Raw genomic sequence first — 17,932 nt, 5'->3', positions numbered from 1 at the left:
TTTGTGTGTGTGCTTGTGTGTCCATGTGTGTGACCACTTGTGTGGTGAGTGTGCCTGTAGTAGGTGTGATTGATGATGTGTCACTTAGTAGTGTGGAAGGTTCTAGTGGATGATTGAGAGATTCATGGAGAGATCAGTGTCGTGATTTGATGATCTGGGATGCTCTCTCTTGAGCTCCATACAATTTATCACTAGCCTATATATATATTGGAACTTCCTCTCATGAATAAACTACTCTTTCTCCTTTATTGTTGATCTCATCATGACTTCTTTTCAATTCCTTCAATATCTTCTTTTGTTGTGACGCACGAGCAACACAGCCGAGAGCTGACTGTCAGATTAAAGGTCTAATTGACGATCGATCGAGGTATTTTAAGTTTGGGTTGTCAAATGACGGAGGAAATGCTGACGAGGATGGAGCCGACGCCTACTTTCTTCTATGCAGCAAGAGTCCAATCGAGAAGAAGAATGAAGATTGCTCCTCAGTTCTAAAGCATCTTCTTGGAAAAGAGCCAACAGCCTTGATGTGATGTCTGATTCTAGCAGCGCTATTGTTCCTCGAGTTCTTGACTTCGTTCCTCTAGTGGATCCCAAAAAGAATGGCACCTAGGAGATAAATGTAAAAATGCCTTTTTTTGGTAAGCCTTCGGGCAAAGTAATCATTTTGCAAAGCCGTGTTGGCGAAACACTTTATGACAATGAATGAAAAGCCCCATAGTAACACGAATATAATTTTGAATTTGCAAATCTCTTTGAAATCAATTGATGCAATTGAATTCGTGAATTGTGATAGAATTAGAGAGAAAAATTACGAATCTATTGTGAGAAACGGGGTACAAAACGGATTTTGGAATAGTTAGTTATGGAATTTTTTAATTAGTAACATCCATTAGGTGAATAGGCCCCTTCCATGAAGATGGACAGAATGCAAACTTGGCAAAAAACCACTCGCACAACGAAAAAGCCTCCTCGACTAGACGCCTTGGAAATCCCTCCATGAGGCATTTTCCTAAGGACATCATGGTGACAAATATGGCAGTACCAAGCGGCCGTCTGTATAGACTAAGGAGGGGTAATCTCAAGGTGATTAGAACCAAGTTGGTTAAAGTCGTGGTATTCACGCTGCCGGCCAATTCTGCTAACGTTGCATCCATCAACCGGCTGTTCATCAAGAGATTGGCAGAGAAAACGAGAAATCAGTGCTCAAAGCGCGCGATACCAGGCGACAGGTGTAATCTAGCGCTTGGATCCTAGGCTAACAGCCTCGGGGAATTCGTCTCGGGGAATAAGAAGAAGAATTTTCGGGTGAAGATGTACATTGTGAACCTTGCCGGAAGATATCGGCAGCAGGGGACAATCCCTTGTGCGTCTTGCTCGACTTAAGTTAGAGGCTGTTAGATCACGCTAAAGCAAGCATATTGCATTTCGTCCGCTTCTGGTTTGAGTTGGGATCGAGCTTGAGCAGGGTGAGAGAGAGAGAGAGAGAGAGAAAGAGATGCTCGATCAAGTGCATATCTAAGTACATTTAGTTTTGATTTGCATGCAGAAATCAAGAAGAATCGAAAATGATTGAATTCTGTCTGATCGGGGAAATCCTCCTTCTCATGTCAGTTTTTGCTTTCGGCAATGTTGATAGTAGTTCCGCTGTAGCATCCAGCTCAAATGCGTTACCGAATACTTTGGACATCGGCTCTCTCTATGTCGCTACGTCTATTGAGGAAGAAGGCGTTCCGAATCGCCCACTGCCCACCCGTCGCCAGCTCCTACGAACCGGCGTACAAGGTATGGACGTCAGTGCATACCAAGGGAACGTCGATTGGCAGGCTGCATACAACAACGGATCGCAATTTGCTTACATCAAAGCAACGGAGGGCACAGGCTACACCAACCCTTACTTCGCTCAGCAGTACAACGGATCATACAACGTGGGCATGATCCGTGGTGCATACCATTTCGGACGCCCAGACATCTCCGATGGCAACAGCCAGGCTCACTACTTCGTTAGAAACGGAGGAGGCTGGTCCAACGACACCAAAACGCTTCCAGGAGCTTTGGACATCGAGTACAATCCCTCATGTGGATCGTCCTGCACACCAGCACAGACATGTTACAACCTTGACCAGGCTGCAATGGGCGCTTGGATTCAAGACTTTGTGAATGCTTATCAGCAACTAACTGGGGTGCATCCGGTTATCTACAGCACAGCGAGCTGGTATAACGCTTGTGTAGGAAACTTTGGAGATTTCAGCGCCACTTGCCCGTTCTGGCTGGCCTGCTATTGCCCCTGCATCATGACCACCTTTCCTTACAATTGGGAATTCTACACCTTCTGGCAGTATGCTGATAGTGGAACATTTCCTGGCGACCAAGACGTTTTCAACGGCTCCATAGAGCGACTAAAGGTTCTTGCAACCAAGGGGTAGCAACGGTTCCCGTCACATGTTGGTGCTCATTGCAGGATCGTTGTTCTATCCTGCCGGCTTTGAGCGTCTAGCATGTTCCTTCTTCCATATAGGTTTTTGGATGTATTAAGTGTGAAACTGCGTATGCAGGCACTTCGCTTGTACACAAAAAACAAAAACAACAAGGATGAGTAAGAATGCACGAAAGCACCACGAAGTAAGCATGGTCGACAAGAAGATTGATTAACAGAATTGAAGCACTAATTCTCGCTTTAGTTATGAACAAATGATGGCCATGTGTTATGTTAACAAGGTGAAGGATCATTAGGGGAGAATTGGGGTTGAAAAGGGCCTCCATTTTTCATTGCCAAGCTTATCCCAAGTGGCGGAGTCTACTTGGGACAATGGTATGTTGAGGTGGAGGGTGGGCAGGCCTGTAGAGAGCCCCTATTGGTTGCTCCCCTTACACTATGGACCACCCAAACCATCCCCCCTCTCTTAACCCATGTTTGACCCTCCTACCAAGTGCAACCTTCTCACATGAGCCCAAAAGTGCCTTCAATGGGATAGTAGGTCCTTCTGGCGAATTTTTCTTCTCCCCTCCTTCTTTCTAGGGCCTCTGCCCCCCACTGTTCTGGTCCTGAGCTTTTGCAAAAATTCAATCAAAATTGGCTAGCTAAAAGTTTTCATTACCCAAATAGAATATTAAGTCCCATTGAATATAATATTAAATTTCATTATCCAAATAGAATATTAATTTCCATGTGTTTTTTTGTGCATGCGCCAGCCAGCGTGCAGGTTCTGGCACCACTGTTCATATGCAGATAGAGATTTTAAGTGCTGAGATGAGGGGATTGCAAGATGCAGGGGCACCACCGATTCCGGTCATCGATGCTCTAGGTCGATTAGACACATTTGAGGACATTTTGGATACCTTTTAGGCACAGGCTGAGGCAGAGATCGATGGTCATGGCTTGGGTTGGAGAGCCATTCGAGAGTTATTTGAGTGCAAATCACCTCACAGGTAGGCCTTAGAGGATATCTTTTGGGATGGTCACACTGAGGCGTTGGAGGCAGATTTGGAGGAGCAGAGGATTCAGACACGCATAACCTACCATCGAGCGGAGCACTATATTTTGCAGTTGCTCGACATATTAGTCGTGATCTATCTCGCCATAGGATCCACCCTAGTGTGGCCCTGTATCTTGCCCCTCCTATAGATGTGTCGATTAGGACACCCATAGATGCACCAATCATAGCTAGGCTTCCTACCGCCACTTGCATCTGTGGGGGTTAAAGGTCACTGTGCCTTAACCCCAGTTATGTACAATACTCAAACACATATATAAATGAATAAAAAAGAAGATTAGGGTGGTTCTGCACCCACCAAAACTTGTGTGGCTCTCTGTCTCTCTCTCTCGCTCTCTCTCCCTCTTCCGTTCTTGCTTCCGTTGAGAGCACTCTCAACTGGTATCAGAGCCCGAGTGATCTAGCTGAGTGTGCGTGAATGCTTAGAAGCTCAGCAGCTCTGTGGGAGGAAGGAGAAGCTCTGTGGGAAGCTTTGTGGGTGACTTTACTTGCATCCGAGTGTGCAGAGACCTTGGAGGAACCTTTGGAAAAGTCACTTTGGCTTTACGAAGTGGTTTTGAGAGCCTGTTAAGAGCTTTCAAAAGAAAAAGTCGTTTTTTGAGCTTTTCCCTGTTCCGTTCGATGACAGAGACTCCGTATTGACTTGTGGAGGCAACTATTGCTTGCTTTTGGTGTCCACATTACTTCAAGAGCTTGGAAACACCTTCATTCTTGAATCTGAGATCATTTCAGTGGATTTCTGACTCACTGTGTCAATTCCTGCGTTTTTTGCCCGAGTGTTGGAACTCAAGTTTGGAGCAACCATTTGCAGATCTGTCAGTTCCGGTGGACTCAGGAGGTCCTAAAACTTCTATGTTGCTCATCATTCGCACTCCGGTGGAGTTTACAGATAGCTCTGTTTCCAAAAACGTTTTTCATTCCGTGTGTTGGACCCAGTGATTGAGACCACGGTTTCCAAAACCGTCTGTCCCATTGCGTTCCGGACGCCCAAAAACCCCTACCTATCAGTTCTTGCGTGATTCGGTGGAGGATTTTCAGAGTTATAAATCTCTGTGTATTCGATTTCGTCTCTCTGTTATGCATTTTTCATACTAAGGTTTTGAAACCTTAGATTTATGCCACATGGCAGTGGATAAGTGTTGACTCCCATTTCTCACTCATCGGTTGGGATTTTGGAGTTCTGGCAGAAGAGAGATATTTGCAGATTTTTTTGCTGAGTCCGATTATGCAATGGCGCCCATGTTTTGAAGCATCTCAGGTTCTATTTTCAGTAGCGCTCATTACCGTGGGATTATGATTTCTTGAGCATACCTTATGCAGATCACTCTGGTTGCAGTTTGAGCAGTGTGCGCTCATTCGTGGTATGCATTGGGTTGCAGTGGATGATTTATAGGCCATTTGGATGCATTGCGGTCCTTGTTGGATGCGCTGATAGGCCCAAATTGCCTTGTGGGATGCTATTTTTTTATGGACGCCTTGCACATGGATGCTATTTTAAGCTGAGGGACAGCTTTGACACATTGCAGGTGATGCACTGATAGTGCTATGCTCTCTTGGATGAGACATTATTGATGCATATGCCAGTGGACAGTGTTTATGCTTGAGTCATTTGGCACTTATTGGCATTTTCTTTTGGGCCAGATTTGCTCATATGGATGCATAGTATATGCACATGAGTCAGATGCATCTTTTGATGCTTTGAGCTTTGAATTTTGGTGATATTTCACTCTATTGTGGCATACACATTTGGGTGCACCTAGTATTTGGTGTGATTCTCTCTTGCAGGCACTAGCATTTGGGATTTTGCTTTATTTGCATCATGGCATCCTCTTCCATGCCTGAAAAGGAGTTTTTCAGCATTAAAAAGTTTGATGGGACAAACTTTTCTTTGTGGAAAGAGCAAATAAGGGATGTGCTTATTCAAAAGAAGCAGATTAAACCCTTGGCAGGTATTGAAGCTAAGCCTGCAAATATGTCTGAGGATGATTGGAATGAGTTGGATGCATTAGCAAAGTCTACTATTAGACTTCATCTTGCAGAGTCAGTTTATTTCACAGTAGTAAATGAGCAGACTACGGAAGATTTGTGGAAGAAACTATGTGCCACTTATGAAAAGGAAACTGCCTCTAATAAAGTTTACCTCATGAAGAGGTTGTTTGAGCTGCAAATGAAGGAAGGGGTCTCCATTGCTTCTCACTTGAATGAATTCAATATTATTTTCAGCCAGCTTCAAGCTCAGAAAATGAATTTTGATGCGGAGACTAAGGCAATATTTCTCTTATGTTCATTGCCATCCTCATGGGATACCTTCCGTACAGTTGTCAGTAACTCTGCACCTGGTGGAGTACTGAAATTTGATGATGTTGTGGGTAGCTTGTTGGCCGAGGAGATTAGACGGAAGTCTATGGATGGCAACAAGCAGGATGCAGCCTTAAATGTGCAAAGGGACAGATCACAGTTCAGGGGGAAGTCCCAAGAAAGAGGGAAGTCTCGTAGCAAATCCAGGGCACGGAACATTGAGTGTTACCATTGTGGCAAGAAGGGCCATATGAAAAAGGATTGCTACAAGTTGAAAAGAGAGCAAAAGGATAAGAAAAAGAATGCAAATTGGGGTGCAAATCAAAAGGAAGAGAGTCCAAGGGAGGACAAAGGAAAAGTAAAGATCGAGGAGATCAATGCAGTCACACATGATAGTGACAATGACGTTCTCTTCATGTCTAGTTTATCTACAGAGTTGCTTACCACTTCAGATGATGCATATTCCCAGGATTGGATTTTGGATTCTGGTGCTTCATTCCATGTTACTCCCCATAGGGAATGGTTCTCCACTTATGATAGTGGAAAGACGGGTTGTGTGCATCTTGGAAATGACTATGCATGTGACATAGTGGGAGCAGGTGACATAAAGTTTTCTTTTGCAAATGGGTCTGCATTTATTTTGAAACATGTGAGACATGTGCCTAAGTTGACCAAGAGTCTTATTTCAGTGGGCCAACTAGATGATGCTGGTTTTCACACCACTTTTGGCTTTCAGAGTTGGAAAATTCAAAAGGGCTCTATGCTTTTGGCCAGAGGTGCCAAGTGTGGGACTTTGTATCCCTTACATGTATCAGGGGTATTTGATCATGTTGTTGCAATAACCGAGCAGCCAAGCACTTCTTTGTGGCATTGTAGGTTGGGGCACATGAGCCAGAATGGAATGAAATTCTTATGCCGTTTGGGTTATGTACCGCATTTGATTTTCTCTGATTTTGAATTTTGTGAGCATTGTCTCTATGGGAAGCAGACTAAATCAGCCCATAAAAGAAGGGGAAAGAAAGAGTTTGAAATGCTTGATTTGGTGCATTCAGACGTATGTGGTCCCATGCCTACACGGTCATTAGGCGGGACTGAATACTATGTGACATTCATTGATGATGCAACTAGGAAAGTGTGGGCTTATGCTATAGCTCGGAAGAGTGATGTGTTCCAGGTATTTCAGAAATGGCTGGCCTTGGTTGAGAATCAGTCAGGTAGAACGCTTAAATGCCTACGGACTGATAATGGTGGAGAGTATCTCTCTCATGACTTTCAGCATTTCTGTGATACACGTGGGATTAAGAGGGAGCTCACATCCCCTCGTACTCCAGAGCAAAATCCAGTTGCAGAAAAGATGAATCGTACCATTCAAGAAAGGTTGCAATGCATGCTTTCCAATGCAAGTCTTTCTGGTGGTTTTTGGGCTGAGGCAATGAAGACTGCAGTGCATGTGATCAATAGATCACCTAGTAAGAGTTTGGATGGTGGTATTCCTGAAGAGGCATGGAGTGGCAAGAAGCCCTCTTACTCTCATTTGCGTATATTTGGGTGTGAGGCATATGCACATGTGCCAAAAGAGCTTCGAAAGAAGCTAGATCCTAAGTCTAGGAAATGCATCTTTCTAGGTTATGGTGAAAGTGGAGAGATGGGCTATCGTCTCTGGGATCCAGAAGCAAAGAAGATCATACGCAGCCATGATGTGGTCTTCAATGAGAAGAAGATGCATAAGGCACCCATGAGGGATGTGGAAATGAGGAGAATCACTTTCCAGGATGTGAATCCACCTGCATATGTTGATAGACAGCAAGCTGTCCATGCACCAAATGTGCAAGAAATGGTACAACCAAGTACTCCCACAGGTATACAATCAAGGGTAGATGATGGATCATCTATTGGTGGAAATGATGAGCCAAATGTGGCTAATATGCAAGTGGGACAGCAAGCTGAAATGCCCTTGAGAAGATCATCTAGAGTGTCTAGACCGCCTGATAGGTTTGTTCCAGGGGTAGACTATGTGATGCTTACTGATTGCGGGGAGCCTTCTTGCTATAGAGAGGCTATGATGCGTGAGGATCAACGCAAGTGGGAGTATGCTATGCAATCAGAGATGAGTTCACTTATGAAGAATAAGACTTGGGACTTGGTTTCTTTGCCACATGGAAAGAAAGCATTGCCATGTAAATGGGTCTACAAGATGAAGGTCACAGGTGATGATGTGCCTAGGTACAAGGCCCGTTTGGTTGCTAAAGGGTTCAAGCAAGAGAAGGGTGTGGACTTTGATGAGATATTCTCTCCGGTTGTGAAGATGACCACACTTAGATGCATGCTTGGACTAGTGGCATTAGAGGATATGGAGCTTATGCAGATGGATGTCAAGACAGCTTTCTTGCATGGGGATTTGCATGAGGAAATTTACATGGTGCAGCCGGAAGGCTTTGAAGAAAAGGGCAAAGAGCATTTAGTTTGCAAGCTAAAGAAGAGTCTCTATGGTCTTAAGCAAGCGCCTAGAGAATGGTATCAGAAGTTTGATGCTTTCATTCGGTCCCAGGGTTTCAGAAGGAGTGAAATTGATCACTGCCTCTACACTAAAAGGGCTAAGGATAATAGCCTAATAATCCTGGCACTATATGTGGATGATATGCTATTGGCTAGCAAGAATACTTATGAGCTAGATGCATTAAAGGCCAAGTTGCATGAGGCCTTTGATATGAAGGATTTGGGACTTGCAGGTCATATTCTTGGTATGCGCATCACGCGTGATCGGAGTAGGAAACTCCTTTGGCTTTCACAAAAAGAGTATGTTACAAAAGTATTGCAGCGTTTCAATATGGAGGGGGGGAAGGCAGTGAGTACTCCATTGCCTCCATATGTGAAACTGAGTCATACAGATAGTCCCAAATCAGATGAGGAGAGGGCCATGATGGCCAAGGTTCCTTATGCATCAGCAGTTGGGAGTCTTATGTATGCTATGATAGCTACTAGACCAGACATTGCATTTTCAGTGGGAGTTGTTAGCCGGTATATGGCTAATCCAGGAAAGAGGCATTGGGAGGCAGTTAAGTGCATCATGAGGTACATGAAGGGTACCAAGGAGATGTGCATTTGCTTTGGTAAAGGAGACATGCGTGTACTTGGGTACACAGATTCAGACTATGCAGGGCATGTGGATAGTAGGAGATCCACTTCTGGTTATGTGTTCACCTTTGCAGGTGGTGCAGTGTCATGGATGTCTCGTGCACAGAAGTGCGTGGCTTTGTCTACCACAGAGGCTGAGTATGTTGCAGCCACAGAGGGTTGCAAGGAGGCTATATGGCTTGATCGGCTAGTGGGAGATTTGGGGATTCATACAGGTGTACCGACATTGCATAGTGATTCCATGAGTGCTATTCAGCTAGCACGGAATCCGGTCTTTCATGCAAAGACCAAACACATTGAGGTCAGGTACCATTTCATTAGGGAGGTACTTGAGGACAAGCGCATAGAGCTTGTCAAGGTTCATACAGATGATAACCCTGCAGATATGCTGAGGAAGAGTCTACCTAGTCAGCGGTTTGAGTATTGTTGTGTATTGATGGGCATTGGATAGTATGCTCACTGGTTGTTCTCCCTTAAAGGCACATTGTCCTTTAAGTGGGAGGTTGTGGGGGTTAAAGGTCACTGTGCCTTAACCCCAGTTATGTACAATACTCAAACACATATATAAATGAATAAAAAAGAAGATTAGGGTGGTTCTGCACCCACCAAAACTTGTGTGGCTCTCTGTCTCTCTCTCTCGCTCTCTCTCCCTCTTCCGTTCTTGCTTCCGTTGAGAGCACTCTCAGCATCCTTTGCCACAAGGATTTTAACACCGTAGGGTGATTTGGACTAGGGTGCAGCCACATCGCACATCTCCATTGCATGATCCGCCACATGGTGGCACAATCAGTGTGCCCTGTATGCTTTGCTGACATTAATGTGGCCACATACAGAGGACTAGTGGATGATCTGTATCTTGGTCATCATGAGGCCATTGATCCATTTGCCCACGTGGTCTTGATAGAGCACTACAAGGAGGAGGCACAGAGAGCTTTGCTATAGCAAGAGGGTGCTGATACTTCAGTGGTTGCAGCATGTGTTTCGTGATGCTTCTCGTATGGTGATTTCATGCCAGGTGATGAGGCACGAGCAGAGGAGGCACATCGTATTGAGTGAGAGGCAGAGCTTCAGATATCATTGCAGCAGTGCGTGGAGCAGCAGCTTGGGCGGGGCCGAGACCAGCATCTTCTACATGTAGAGACGATTACTCAAGATGGACTTGAGGAACAGGTATTTGCAGATGCATGACTTTAGGAGCTGAGGCGCATATACATAGAGGAGGAAAGGGAGGCAGAGATGGTAGTGGTGGCTCGTGCAACATGCCCTCCTCATCATCACGATGAGGCTGGCCCATCTGATCTAGGAGATGAGGCTAGCCCATCTGATCCGACTTTGCCCAGCGGGTCATACAGGAGCCACATCAGAGTACAACTAGAGGATCATATGTGGAGTTATCATATTCTGATTCAGGATGATTGTTCATGCTTCACACATATCTTGTTTAGGGATGCACTCTTGCATGATGATGATGATGTACACATTCATTTTGGTACTTTCATGATGTTGTTCTTACTTTTATGATGTATGAGCATTTTTGCACTTTCATGATGTTGTTCGTACTTTTTTTATCTCAGTTTATAGTTTGTTCAAATCTAACATAAACATTTAAAATTAGGAGTATCATTTTGAATTTCAGATATCTCAATTCACACATCTAATACATAAGGTATTCTAAAAATAATGCCGTGTGAAGTAATTCTAAACATTAAGCATTGAAAAGGTGTGGAATTATAAGCTCTCTCTCTCTCTCTCTCTCTCTCTCTCTCTCTCTCTCTCTCTCTCTCTCTCTCTCTCTCTCTCTCTCTCGTGCTATGAACTTTATCATTTTGAATATCATATTGAATTTTGTATATATCAATGCTTGCAATTATAATTACACTAATATTGTCACTAATTTTTGTAAATTGTAGATTAAGAAAAAAATGTCAATGTTTAGCATGGAATGGTGCTCAATGGTAGTAACATGTGTCAAACAATAATACATGATTATGTACAATTGGTCCAAATTAATATAATACGTATATAATTTTTAATAGGTAGTCACTAGTAGTGAGTGCATGCAAAAATGTACGCATTATACCTTCTACCTGGCACATACCAAATCAATTGGAGACCAAGTCTTGCATGGATGTACGTCTAGGGTAGCCTAAGAGCTGTGTAAAGTTTCATGCCCAACAGATAAGTCCACATGCATATTTGGTTAGTATGTTCGCCATTTTTCATACGTAGTCACTAGTAGGGATTGCATGCAAAAATATATGCATTATACCTTCCACGTGGCACATACCAAATCGATTGGCAACCAAATCTTGCATGGATGTAGGTCTAGGGTAGCCTAAGAGCTGTGCAAAGTTTCATCCCCAATAGATAAGGCCACATGCGTATTTGGCTAGTATGCGTGCCATTTTTCAGACGTACGTGGCACATACCAAATCAGTTGAAGACCAAATATTTCAGGGATGTATATCTAGGGTAGCCTAAGAGCCATGAAAAGTTTCATCCCCAACAGATTAGTCCACATGTTTATTTGGCTAATACGTGCGCCATTTTTCATACGTAGTTACTAGTAGTGAGTGCTTGCAAAAATGTACGCATTATACCTTCCACGCGGCAATACCAAATCATTTGGAGAACAAATCTTGCAGGGATGTAGGTCTAGGTAGCCTAAGGGCTGTGCAAAGTTTCATCCCCAATAGATAAGTCCACATGCCTATTTGGTCAGTATGTGCGCCATTTTTCATACATAGTCACTAGTAGGGAGTGCTTGCAAAAATGTATGCATTTTACCTTCCATGTGGCACACACCAAATAGATTGGCAACCAAATTTTGCATGGATGTAGGTCTAAGGTAGCCTAAGATCCTTGCAAAGTTTCATCCCCAACAGATAAGTCAACATGCGTATTTGGTTAGTACGTGCGCCATTTTTAATACGTAGTCACTAGTAGTGAGTGCTTGCAAAAATGTATGCATTATACCTTCCACGTGGCATGTACGAAATCATTTGGCAACGAAATCTTGCATGGATGTCTATCTAGGGTAGCCTAAGGGCTGTGTAGAGTTTCATCCCCAACAGATAAGTCCACATGCGTATTTGGTTAGTACATTCACTTGTAAATTTTCTTAGTCACATTTTTAAAATGTCCTCAAGCACAAAACACAATTACAACATAACTACTAATAAACAATTTTTGTTTTATAGAAACAACAAATCCCATTGAGAAGACAACGGACATCATGTATAAAATAGAATCTAATACAATGATGTGTATGAACGTGTATAAAACCATCATAGTGAAATACAAAATATGAGTCCATGAAAATTACAATGGTATGCTCACACAGTGATCCTATACATAGCGAATACAAAAATATGTAATCAACTAGTGATACCCAATAAATATCTATCTGATCAACTGATGATCCCCAAAACTATGATATGTAATGTGCTACTCCTCAGGATCGGCTCTCATGCCAATAGTTGCAAGTATGCTCTCGTGATCCTCCACTCAAGGCGCCATCGTGGAGTGGACATCGCCTTGCAAGTGCAAACACGACTCAGAGTAATATTGATTGCAACAACAAGATGAGAATACATCTATGCCTCATGATCTGCCATGTACTCCTGGAACTCAATATAATGACCACGCCTCTGTATCTACTGAAAATAGTTGCCACCTACGATCATGCTATGAGAATCGAAGTGCATCCCATGCCCATCCATTGTATCCTCATTCAACACACTCTTCACCATAGAGCATCGCAACAAGTAATAATCCACACCCTCCTCATTGCCCTCTGAAGCAATGACCGTGAAGATATCACCAATATGCAACATATCTGTGAGCTGGTCGTAATCTCTAGAGGAACTGAATCCTGCATCCTGATCGTCATGTACCTCCTCCCAAGGCTGGAAGGGAGAAAGCACTTGCCATGCCCATGGATCGGCCCATGGTATCATGGAGCACCCTCCCCAATCATTATCAATGCATGCGGAGCAAAAATATGCAAACCATCGAGAAAAGATCGCAAGGTGAGACTCACCTATGCTCTTGATGGAATGGAAATCAAGAGTGCCAGACACTGAACGACAATCAAAAGACCTAGACCGATCAATATTCCCAATGTCCATGCACCAAAAATACTGGCTCACCACCCTATCGTCACACGACTGAAACAAGGAGATAGCACTAGTGGTGGATAAGTGCTAGTTGCACCACTACACCACATCATGTGCATCCTTGAAGCGATCGGCACTGTGATGCAACTGCTATCGATGCAAAGCACGCTTCATGTAAGCACCTACACCATCATGCTCTCCCTTATCATGCCCTATCTGGAAGTAGCTCCATGTGATCAAAATGCTTATCTCACGGTGGCATCTGTAGAATCAATAAAATTGTCTAGCAGATTTGAACTGACCACCACAACCATCTGACCAGATCCAGTGCCGCTGCCACGTGACACCACGATCCCTCAAGAAACTATCAAGAAAAGTAAAGCAATGCTACACAAAATGGGCATCATGCGATCGATCATCGCTACTGTAGAAGTGATACTCTCACACAATGACGCGTGAGTCCATGGTGCTATCAATGCCATCCACATGAGCTTGTGCATGATGATAGCTAATGTGCACAATAGCAACCTACAATATGGCATTGAAAAAAAAAATGACTATTGAAATAATTCAATATAATGAGGCCATTAAAAAATCAATAACTCAATCACACGTCACCTGTTTGGAGAACTAATACTCTGATTGGATCTCATGCTGTGGTGCAAAGGTATAATTCTCTACAAAGTCCACCACTGAGACAACCACCCCTATAGGAAATGTCCTCAAACATGCATGGGATTGATGATCCTCCCACTTCATAGTGTGCGAGTGCCGTATGGAGCAATACAGCTTCCCTCGAAAATTTTCAATGAATACAACACGTGGAGTCTCCTTCCCCACAAGCGGCAACCTCCTCAACTGTGCACCACCATCTAATGTCAAGGTACTGTACTCATACTACTACCAACGAGCCATCTACACGTCACAAGTATCTAGTGCGACTCGTGGCACTCTAGCAAAGTCACCACACAAAGTACACCTGCCTTCCACACAATCAAGGGAGTGGAATAAATCATCGCCATCTTGTGTACACAATATGGTATGAATGAAGTGACAAGGGCTAGTAGGAACCACTCCCCTATGACCATCAAGGGAATGAAATACGTCATACATCAATCCAAAATCCACATGGTAGCAACAACAGCACATGTCACGCTCCTGAGAGCATCGCACAAACCATGGCCTGCACCGCTCAAATGACCTCTGCCCAATTCTGAACTCCGGGTGCGCCTCTACAAACTAAGTATACAACTCAGTCTAGGTACACTCCAAGAAACATGCACCATGCTCAATGTACACACCGTGTGACACCCTCTTCCGCAATGCCTTCTTGAACATCAGGGATGCTTTGCAATGCTCCTCCCAAAACTGTTGTATGAAGGACCTAGTGGAATCATCCAACAATTGATCACTGCGAGGTGCACGACCACTCGAAGCCCAAAGAGAATCAATCTCACTATCCTGTAGACTCTGCCTCCTAATCATGCCTACTCAAAATGTGCGCAGTGCAATGTGAAGAAGACGTGAAGTGGTATGCACATGGCCTATCATCTGAGGTCTACTAATGGTAGCCACAATAGCACAATGTGCTGCCAAGGCATCAGTGGAGTTCCTATGCTTAATAGAAGCATAGGAACATTGAACACTACTAAGGACCTTGCTAGATACAACCCTATCTCTATGTGCACCAAGACCAGCAAGCCTCCTACACTCTACCAAGTCAGGGCGATCAATCAGGGACATGAGAAGAGCAGACTGTGAAGCTGGCGTAAGGTCACTAAAAAAAGACTGCACAACCTTGCTAGTACGATGACAGATAGTGGACTTCGGCAGGTCGCATCGTGAAGCAACACTACTGCTACAAGGTGGGGCAAGGGGATCAATGGGAGATGGTAGGGTGGAGGGGGGAAGGGAGGTGCCAAGGGGAAGGGGGGGAGGGGGAGGGGGGAGGGTGGAGGGGGAAGAGGTAGAGGTGGAGGGCAAAATGTTGGTGGCTAGGGGAAGGGCGGAGGCTAGAAATAGGGGAGTGGATGAGGATGTGGAGGGGGGGACAATGGAGGTGGGGGTGGGGGTGGAGGTGGAGGTGGGATGTAGAGGTGGAGGCGGATCGATGGTGGCAGCACAAGCTCCAGCTCTAGAGGCTCTCTTGTGCTCACGAGCCTTCTGCTTATGCTCCTCATCAACGAGATTTGGGGGGGGGGTTCCTACATCTTTCACGTCTACTAGCTCTACGACTTTAAGAACCCATTCTCAATGAAAGTAGGATGGAAGGTGTGACAAAGTGATGGGGAGGCAAGAATGGCTAAGAATGGGTGAAATAAACCAAAACGTGGTGTCTTATAGAGAGCTTGAACTCATCCACTAGATTGCTCTTGATTATTATTGGTGGAGAAGGTGCTATTTTTCCCTTATGTGCGATAGTGAAATTCCTTTAGGATTTGACAGAATTCAAAACTTACATTAAAATGATCAATTACTGTAGTCATAGAAATGGAGAATACACAACAATGCGATAGTGTAGCGAATGTCAATATATTTTATTAAAAAAGATTGGCCCTTGGGCCTTAGATACAAGATAGTGCCTTCAAGGGTAGGGGATGGTCTAAGTCCTAAGAGTGGGCTACAAGAGAATCTAGAGCTTCAAACTTGGGTCACTCCATAGCTGCTTCACCAGAGCCATGTCCTTGTCCATGACCGCGACATGCTTTGTATGGATAGCACACAAGTTGGCATCCCCATAGCTCCTGTGTTGAATCGTACATCGTCCTTGTATCCCTGTGCTATCTCCCATACCACACATTGGAAGAGAGCACGTGCGATGAAGTTGTTGGTGGTCTTCTACATTTGCCTGATCTCCCTTACAGCCCACGCTCCTGGCTTTGCTCTGTACGGCTTGTTGACTCTTGGTGAAGGCTTTACAGGTACCCGAAAATGATCCCATGGCCTCCTATGTGCCTTGAATTTCTTCTGCTACTCTTTACACTCTTCGTGGGCATAGGTATCATTTCTATGATGGGTTGTATCACCGGGAGAGGGAAGATTGTGCTCTTTCTTAGCAGTCTATTGGCCCTCAGGAAGCCTCCCTATGTCCGGGAGGTTATCGAACACATTTTGTTCGATCAGGGGAGTGCTCTCATGGGGAGGGGAAGGCCAAGGGGAAGGCTAATGGGAAGGCTGAGGGGAAGGTTGAGGGTCAAATGCTGAGACTAAGGGGAAGGCTGAGGTTGACTGCTGAGGGGAAGGCTGAGGGGAAGGTTGAGGGTCATTCAGGCTGAGGGGAAGGTTGAGGGTCATTCAGGCTGAGGGGAAGGCTGAGGCTCAGGCTGAGGGGAAGAATGAGGGAAAGGCTGGGGGAAGGCTGAGGGGAAGGATCATGCTCTTGGGGCTTGGGAGTGGGCTCACGAGACTGGGGAGTGGACTCACGGGACTTGGAGGAGGAGAAGGCTCATGAGACTAGGGAGTGGGCTCACAAGACTTGGGGGAGGGCTCACAAGAGTTGGGGGAGGACTCATGAGAGTCCTTGAAGACCTCACGAGAGTTGGAGGAGGGCTCACGAGAGTCGAGGGAGGTGCCATCGAACTTGAATACGTTCATGTGCACAGATGCCATGAAGGTGGTGGAGCTAGAGGAGGAAGGGTGGAGGCAGCGTCCAGTGGGTCTAGCAGTGTTCTTCACTCTTGCCATTGAATAATGAGAGTTAGGGTTTTTTTTAACGTTTTATATAGGCCCATCATATTTTGACATTCCTTTTTATTATGTTTAGGGTTTCATCATGCCCCTTGCCCTCGCCCTAACCCCTCCAACTCCCCCCACCCTCGTCGCCCTCCCCCCTATTGCCCTCCCCCTACTTGCCCTGCCCACACCCGTCGCCCTCCCCCATACTCCCCATCCCCCCTCCTCCCCCCACCCTTGCTACCACTCCACCCCTCCCCTTACTGTTGCCCCACCCCTTCCTTCTCTCCCCCCTCCTTCACCATGTCCCCACTCTTGCCATTGTCTTGTGAGTACAAAAATTGTGGTCGAAATAAGCAAGATATTAAAGAGTGGTGAGTACACATATTGTGGTCAAAATAAGCAATATATTTATTTCATATGTGTATACAATTACACCATAGCTTCTGTTGGTGGTTGGACCCATCTGCTCCCTTTGCTCACTCTAGCTTACAACCACGGGGGATTCACTAGTAGTAATAAGGAGACATCACCTATGTGTACTAAATATATGAAAATTCCCCTTATCTACCCTTATTTACGGGACCTTACCTTATAAAATGTACCTTCCTTCCCTTATATAACCCCCCTCCCTTACACTCACGTGGTACCATATGATAAACCCTAGTGGAACCCTCGGGCTTACAACCAATGTGTGACTCCTTGACTCCCTATGGATGCTTTCCAAGCACTATGCCTTCTATTCTTTGATACAATTTGAACTACTTTTGCAATTTCTGATGCCTTTGCCTTTTCAAACTTCAAAATCCTTCCTAGTAAACATCTAAAAAACCAATCAAACATCTCATGCAATGCATTGCTGCAAGTGACACCACCACCATGCCTTGAGTTCTTGAAGTAGGTTGCCTTGTCTCTATAGTGCGACTTCTCCATGCCTTGTGTATTCCAAATGGACAAAGGACACAATTTTGTACAAACCATGGTCGTGTGCATAGAGAATATGCTGCAAACATGATGAGAATCATTTCAGCAATAGAAACAGTTTATAAAGCAAGTGCTAAATATTATGATGGTGCCAAGATTACCATGTAATGCATAATGTGCAACCCCCCCATGCTTTCATAATTAATTGCATAAACTCTTTCACAACCATCCTGAACCTTTCAAGTTTCCATGGCCATCGACTGTCAATGTTTGCCCTTCCTCTTGTCTTCAGAT

General features: G+C 44.7%; 1 protein-coding gene across 1 annotated transcript; it reads left to right on the top strand.

Moving 5' to 3' along the window:
* Window positions 1-1,565: 1,565 nt before the first annotated feature.
* On the top strand, window positions 1,566-2,477 carry LOC147890400 (N,O-diacetylmuramidase-like). Its single transcript, XM_087390280.1, has one exon. The coding sequence runs from the start codon at window positions 1,566-1,568 to the stop codon at window positions 2,421-2,423; it is 858 nt and encodes a 285-aa protein (XP_087246406.1). The 3' UTR covers window positions 2,424-2,477.
* The last annotated feature ends 15,455 nt before the right edge of the window (window positions 2,478-17,932 follow it).

This window comes from Dipteris shenzhenensis, chromosome 19 (genome assembly GCF_047967505.1).
Source record: "Dipteris shenzhenensis isolate YYH24624 ecotype China chromosome 19, Dip_SZ_1.0, whole genome shotgun sequence".
NCBI classification, from domain to species: domain Eukaryota; kingdom Viridiplantae; phylum Streptophyta; class Polypodiopsida; order Gleicheniales; family Dipteridaceae; genus Dipteris; species Dipteris shenzhenensis.
Note: the sequence above shows the minus strand (reverse complement) of the source record. Positions and strands in the feature narration are given on the sequence as shown.